This window comes from Serinus canaria, chromosome 8, assembly GCF_022539315.1.
Source record: "Serinus canaria isolate serCan28SL12 chromosome 8, serCan2020, whole genome shotgun sequence".
In the NCBI taxonomy this organism is placed as follows: domain Eukaryota; kingdom Metazoa; phylum Chordata; class Aves; order Passeriformes; family Fringillidae; genus Serinus; species Serinus canaria.
In genome coordinates, this window is record NC_066322.1 from 18,298,974 (window position 1) to 18,307,037 (window position 8,064).

The window sequence follows — 8,064 nt, forward strand, 5'->3', positions numbered from 1 at the left end:
GAAAGACCATGAAATAAACTGTCCCTTAGCTTTAAACTTCTCCTGCATTCCAGACAAGGGCATTCCTCCTCCCAAAAAAGTGCCTTCCTGAAGCCCCCAGCACTTACATATTTCAAAAAAACAAAAACAAAAACAAAAAACCAAAAAAAGAAATGCAGCAGGTTTTATATCTTTCCTGCAAACACTTGGGAATGGAAGAAGAAACCTATCAAGGAAAGAAGCTGCAGCTGTGCACATAGGTTGAAGCAGGGCTATGATGACAGTGACCAAACGAGCCCTGCAAGAACAATGTGATCACAGAGTAAACAAAGTTTACTGGCAATTCCTTATTCTTGTAAAGTTTTAACAGCTGAAAAATGTGCCAGCAAGAGAAAGGCACATAAAGCTAAAAATCTTTAGCTTTTTGATATTTAACCTATTTCAATAATCCTGGAATTATTTTCTTTGATTAGCTAACTAGTTTCTCAAAACAATTTCCATTTGATTTCAGAGGCTGCTTAGTCTACCCAATTCATATGAATCAGGATGTAAAACTTTAATCTTCTGTTGCTCTATCACCGTCTTATCAAAAACAGCATCATAAGATATTCAAATATCATAATAAAAGTTCACTGTTTCCAGAAAAAGAGCACTAGGATAGACTGCATGCATACCTTGCTGGGCAATTCCCTAACTTTTTCAGTAAGTTGTACATAAAACTGAAAACTTGAATACCTCGCTACATAGAGGGCAAAAAAACCCCAAGGGTGACACAGCTGCTGGCAACTGTTCATCCTTGCATTATTTATCAAGCTTCCTTGATTCTTTTCTGGAAGAAATGACAAAACACTTTAATCTCCTTCAGGATGCACAGAGGTCACTTCTTCAAGTAGCAAACCAGGAGAAAAGTCTGTTCAATTCTGAGCATCACAGGATGGCCTCAGCTGGAAGGAACCCTTAAAGATCATCTGGTTCCCAATCCTTCAACCAAGTTGCTCAAAGCCCCATCCAAGCTGGCCTTGAACAATTTTAGGGATGGGGAATCCACAGTTTTCCTGTTTCAATGTCACACCACTCTCAAAGTGAAGAGTTTCTTCCTAACATCTATTCTAAATGCATATCCTTTCACTTAAAACCCTTGTTGTATCACTATGAGCCCTCATAAAAAGTCCCTCTTCAACTTTCCCGTAGGCCCCCTTTAGGCAGTGGAAGGTGCTCTATTGTCTTTCCAAAGCCTTCTCTTCTCCAAGCTGAACCTCAGCTCTCACCCTGTGAGAGCTGTGATCTCCTCTGTGATCTTTCTCTGGACTCCCTCCAGCAGTCCATGTTATTCTTGTGTTGGGGCCCCAGAGCTGGATGCAGTACTCCAGTGGGGTCTCACAAAAGTGGAATGGCCCTGTGCTTTAGTTTTTTTCCAATACTTATCAAGGTGTCCATAGAACCCAAAGTGACTTGGTACCAGCCACCAAGTAGAAAAATAACCAGCCTAAAGAATATTGAAGGAACACTTGTAAAAGTAGCGGCTTTTTCTGACTAAGGTGAGGAAGGAAGAAACAGCTCAGGCATGGGGCACAGCAAATTCACAGAAAATATTTTCAGAACTTTAATTCTAGATTTTGCTTTTCCTCACATTATAACAAACAACTGAGTATTCTGATGTCCCAGCTATCACAATCTAGAAACCTTTTTTCATGTACAGCACCAAGTTACACACTAGTAGAATAGTTTCAGTGAACTGCAGGTTCACTAAGAGCTTCTCTGCCAGAAGCATTTTGAGAACTCAGCATGATAAAATTTGATTAGTCCCTGATGCCACAGCACACAGAATCACAGATGTCAGAAGGAAAACAGGTTACTAGCAGGTTCAGAAAGGAAGATTGAGATGGGAGGTGTCCAGTCACATCACCTAGATCTATGTGCTGGAATCAAATGGTGCATCTCCTTCAGGTCTCTGCATATTCTTCAACTGCTCTTGAGCTACTCAGACCTGGAGCTATTAAGATAGCAAGACAGTGAAGAAGAAAGCAGACTTAGGAAAACTGCACATACTCTAAAAGGTAGCTTCTCTTTTTCAATTTGCACAGAATGATCTTGTTTTTTTCTCAAGTATTGGGGTACAGCAAATTGATACAAGAACAATTATATTGCATCTTTCCCTTCACAGTCTTTCTTTTGCCAGGATTCAAAGTTACTGACTAAAGCTAAGCTCAAGGCAGAATGTCTCATTTGGGCATCCATCCCTTGGTTGGGATTTGCCAAATCTAAAGATTACTCCGGTCCACACACACACACACACACACACACACACACAAAAAAAAAAAAAAAAAAAAGCTATACTTCAGTTCTAAATGACATTAAAAGTATTATCCTAATTAGTCTTTAATTGGTTTGCAGAGAAAATACAAATATGCTAGGAACTCACCTAAGCAAGAAGAAGTATATACTTTATGGATAAGTACTGTAATAATATATTTGTTACTTGGAAATAAAAACAAACACCATTTGCATAAGAGAACTGTTTACATATGTTAATGAAAATGTGTCAGTATCTCCTCCTGGCTTTTATATGGCAGTCAGCTTACATCTTAGGTCTAATACATCACACTTTATACCATTTATTGTTTAAACAGTTTTGGCATTTTAAATAATCCATTTTAGCATGTGGAATAAAAGAATTCTTGAGTGCACTTCACAATATTTTAAAGAGGTCAAAATTATTAAAATCTACCAGAAAGAAACAATGCAGAACTGATCACTCTATAGATTCTGAAAACATGAGACACATGAGACACTAGCCTCACTGTTCTAGAAAACATCTCTACTGGAAGCTAAAGGATGAGACTGACGTGTATTTCCCAAGCTACATCTGTCATAACAAGTTTTAAAAAGCAACCAGCCCACTGAGCAAGAACTGGCACATTGGGAAATGGCTTAAATAGCACTGAGACCTCAACTAGCAGTTCTTTGCTTATTACATATTTGAATAGACTCAAATCAAGAACCTATTTCCTGTCACCTTCACATTTGACTTTAAGATTTAAAAAAGAAAAAAATAAAAAATAAACCATGTATTGAGAATTCCTCAGCATAGCAGAGATTTCAGGGTATTAATACTATGGACAGTAAAAAGATAGGAGCACATAGCCAGTAATACTCTTCCAAATCTGATTTGCAAAGGGGAAAAAGGGACCCCACAGGGGCACTACCTCTGCCCAAGTCTCAGTCCTCCCTCATAGAATACCATACTTAGGGCTTTTCCATTCTTCTGATGGCAATTTCTACCTCCACCACATTTTTAAAGATTTTACTGCTTGTGTGCCTAATGCTCCTTGTGCAAACACATCTACTCATTCAAGTCATTACCAGTGCCTAAAAGTATGACCTAGGAGACCTTCAACAAATAAAATTCCAACACTGGAAGGGACCATATATTTTATTATATGTTAAGCTGCAGTTGTTTTCAGCACTTTTTTAAAAACAGACTAAAGAAAAGCAACTGTTTGAACCCTCAAAATTCTCCAATGGAAGAACTCAAAATTTATTTGGGAGATCAGAAACGGTGCCTATACCCTCTAGAGATAACCCAGAGAAAATCAACATTATAATGTATCTTCATTTCATGGAACCTATGTAAAAGCTAGGAAACCAGCTGGAAAAAAAAAAAAAGCAGCTCTTCTCATCCTACAGCAAGGTTGCTGGACCTCTACAAGTTTCCTACAGCTGCTGCAATACCTGTGAATCCCATGAATGGCTTGGGTCAGAGGGGATCTTAAAGCTCATCTATTCCAGCCCACCCACTATGGGCAGGGACACCTTCCATAGGCCAGGCTGCTCAAAAGCCACCCAGCCTGGCCTTGAACCCCCCAGCTGCCACAGCTTCTCCAGGCAACCCTGAAGCTGCAGGGGCTTTAAGCAGACACATCTTAGCAGACAATAAATTTGTTACAGCCAAAGTGAATAGCACAATTTGACTCCTTACTAGATCCTACACAACTTATGAGATGTTTAGAATAGAATAGTTCAGCTGGGAGAGACCTACAATAATCATCTATTCCAGCTGTCCACCAAGTCACAGCTGACTAAATATTTGGTAAATACATGGTAATTACTTGACCAAAGACTGTAGATACACAAACACAGTAAGCCCTTAATACAGAGCACAAAACTTCTTTCCTTCAGTCAGTTTCCCTTTCCCAAGAGCACCTGACTCAAAAATTTTTAATAAAAGCCACCTCAAGGCAAAAAAAGAGAAAATCCTCAACAACAACAAAAAACTAAAATCAAAACAAACAAACAAAACCCAACAAAACAAAACAAGTAAACAAAAAATCCCCATACATAAAAAACCCCAAACAAAGCCAAAATCCCTTCAAAAAGTCAAGCATTCCAGTAGAGCAAGCAGCCTCTGCTTCTGCCCTGGGACTGCACTTCTCAGATCACACTCCTGAGCACCTGTGCCTTGCCAGCCAGCTGCATCTGTCCCTGGATGGCATGGGGGCAGATGGGCTGAGGAAGCAGACTGACTCAGGAATGAAAGCCTGGCAGCAGTTCTGCACCAGGGCTGTAGGAACATACAAGCAGAAAGCAGCGTTTTAAAGACTGACCAGAAAATTTCCAGGATGAACACAGCACTCACAGTACATCCCTGTCAGATGACACAGTTGTTATTTAGCTCTCTGCACATGCCTGTGGCTGCCCTGTGAGCAGACACTCAGCTCAACCCCATGGCCTGACACTCAGGGCTGCTGCAGCATCATCACAGGGGTTTTGGATGAGCAGGCTCACAGCAACCAGAGACCCACTGCTGATGAGATGCTCATCAAGACAGGTCCTGCTACCAGTATTTACTTTTTTAGTTTTCTACTAGCAGGCATGCAGAAAGGAAAATCATTAGAAAAACTCTTTTTTTTAAATGATTTTTGAGCAACTTCATTCAAGCTCAGTGCAAAGGAGCCATTAATTGAGTCACATTAAGATAACCTGTCTTGGAGCACTCTCTTGCTCCAATTAAACAAGTTCAATCACTCAAGAAAACCTCAGTTGTTGTGAACACCAAGGTAAAGATTCTGTTGCTCTACCTCAAAACTCCAGAAAGAGCATTAACCCCAAACACCAATCAAGCAGGAAAAAAAAATATTTTAAAAAATCATAATTAGAGTGTTTAATATCCTCTGTTCAAGGACAGTACTCATTGTGGGGAAAAATATGTGAAATTGCATTCACAGAAATCTATTTCCTTCACTAGCCACATTTCACATAGACTTTACAGACCAAAATTAGGCTATGTTACATGATACATTTTTATATTTAATCTACAAAGTTACACAGAACATGTATGTCCAAAATGTCATAGACAAGAAACAAATGAAATAGAAGAGAACCTACTCTCTGAAACCTACTACAACTGAAAACATCCAAGTTGTTTTGGTGAAGAAATTTTACTTTCACCACTCCTTTCAATGAAAAGAACAAGCAAAGGCAATGTACATGTTCTGCACAACTGAGTAAGTGCCATCCTGGGTAAAGACTAAGTCCAAGAGGATTGCTCAAGGCAAATCAGAACAAAACGCTATGCAAAATATGAAAAATCCATCTATTTAAAAAAGTTAATTATTAGACTTAATGCTGTTGAATTCATGAGACTCCCAGGAGCTGAATTTTTTGTTCAATAAAATAAAATAAAAATACTTTTTTTTAAAAGTGAAACACAGGCATCTACCATGTGGTTTTCCATGCCCTGAAATCCCAAAGCATGTCATCTTCCCACAAGACTGGTGACTGGGAGATGAAACACAGTTAAGTATCATTAAATTCTATTACTAGCTTTTTAGCAAAGCTAATTACAAGACTGCCAACCCAAAATGTCATGGAGATTTCTCTGACGTAATCATTCAGCACCCAGGAAATGAATGCAAACTACCAATCCATCTTGCTGACACATAACAGGAAAAAGAGATGCTCCACGTGAATATCTGACATAATCTTTATAACTTTCTGAGGCAAACAAAAGAAATAGAATTAAAAGCAAAACAAACATCACACACCAACATCAGAGAAACATCACCAGAAAAAAACCCAGCAAAATTCCCTTTTTGGATCTCAACAGTATTTAGGGGTTCAAAAGAACAAACAGGTAAATAAAGTGGTCAAATAACCGATGTTCAAATCAAAAGAACCCAACAAAGCCAAAATGCTATACAACAGGTTTTGCAAATGAAAAGATTGAATCCCTTGGGAGAAAAAAATACACTAAAAAGAGAACCAAGTCTCAATACTAAGGCTGATCCTGACCGTAAGGTTTTATATTTGATACCATCTGAGATTTCATGATGCTTCAAAAGCAGAAATTGTGTCTGGGATTACCATAGCCTTATCCTGATGAGACTTCTTCTACTCCTATTTTGTTACATTTTCCTGAAAAAAGAATTATTGTGATAAAAAAAAACACCTGCTGTCTTAAAAGGCCTCTTCTTATTGCATTATTTTATTATTCTAATGCTTACAGTTGATTAAAATTAACTTTTTACAAGGGCTTTCTGTATGTGTAACTGTGCATGCACCTGGTAAGTCTATATATAATCCATCCCCAATGGTCAAATGTTCCCCTCCAGGTCTTTCATCCTCAGTATGGTGAGGGATCACTGAATGATGCTAATGCCCTCGTTATCTGACAACACAGAGTACCTTCAACAGCTTGAAAGGAATCTCACTGCTTTTCCAAAAAGCTTTCTCTTAGCTGTTTCCCGAAAAAAGATCCCCAGAGAAAATCGATTAAATAAATCACTTTTTAGCCACACCTGTTTAAAACTGATTGACGGAAAATCATGTTCAATTAGAGACACAGGTTTCGTTTGCACACACATCAGTAATTGTGACATATGGAGACAACTAAATCAAGTAAAACTGCTCTCTGCTCGTTGCACGTACCAGTTGACTTTTAGAAAACAAAACTGACAGAGGGATTTTCTAATTAGTACCGGATGACACATCAGTAAGTGGTTGCTGTAAACAGGGTTTTCCTCAGGTTGCCCATCTATCCGCAAGCGACGCGCGTTTCGAAAAAGAAAAGATAATTTTTTACCAAAAGGAGTCGCACGGGGCTGGAAATACTGGCACTGGCAGTTACATAAACCGGTGCTAAAAATAAACTTGAGAGGCGCGGTGGGCACGGTGGGGCAGGGGCTGGGGGCGGCAGCGCTGCCCGCCGGGGCCCCGGGGCCGGGCCGCAGTCCCGGGAGCGCGGAGGGTCCCCGCCCTCCGGGCCCGGCCCGCAGCCGCCGCCGGCGGCACTACTCCGGCCGGGACCCGCGGCCCGCGCCGGCCCGGTCCGGTCCAGCCCAGCCCAACAAGTCACCGGAGTGCGGGCACGGGCGGCCCCTGCTTACCACCAGCACGGGCACGCCTGCGGTCAGCGAGTAGAGGAGCACCGGCGGCACGGCGCTGCGGTCCTCCGGGCCCGGGTAGGGCTTGCGGTACGCGCCCTCGTAGCAGAAGAAGCCTTGCACGTTGACGGTGAAGGTGTCCGTGTACTCGAAGTAATAAGCCAGCATCACGGTCCCTGCCATGATCACCATCTGGAAGTAAAGCATGCTGGTGAGCGGAGAGGGCACTCGCATGTACGTGGGCTCCGGCGGCCGCGGCAGCCCCTCTCCCCGGCGGCGCGCTCCGCCCGCTCCCCGGCGGCATCCACCGCGGGCGGGGGCGGCTCAGCGGTGCCCGGGAGCGCGGTCAGCCCGGCGGGGAGCGCGGCCCGGGCAGAGGAGGGCAGCGGGGGCCCGGCCCGCCGCTCCGCCAGCGGCTCCAGCGCGGGCACCGGCTCGTGCGGCGGGCGGGCGGAGCGTGGCGGTGGCAGGGGAGGTCCGGCCCCGCCCCGCCCCGCCCCGGGAGCAGCGGCCGCGCCGGACCGGACGGTGAGGGGAATTGCTCGACCCCGGGACGGCTCTCAAGGAACAGCCCCGCGGCTGTGATTAGAAAGGGAACCCCTGCTCTTTCTCCCCCGCCTCCTGCGGGGCGGGGGCCACCGCGAGTCCTTCTTTGCGACGACATACACACCTGTACGACGGGCGTGCACCTGCGGGAGCTCCC

General features: G+C 43.1%; 1 protein-coding gene across 1 annotated transcript in view; it reads right to left on the reverse strand.

Moving 5' to 3' along the window:
* The window catches only part of PLPPR5 (phospholipid phosphatase related 5), a 45,219-nt gene extending 37,606 nt beyond the window's left edge, over window positions 1–7,613 (reverse strand). The window contains exon 1 of the mRNA XM_030226304.2: window positions 7,365–7,613. Within this exon, the coding sequence (XP_030082164.1) occupies window positions 7,365–7,595 (231 nt within the window). The 5' untranslated portion in view covers window positions 7,596–7,613. The remainder of the gene's footprint in view (window positions 1–7,364) is intronic.
* Window positions 7,614–8,064: the final 451 nt, after the last annotated feature.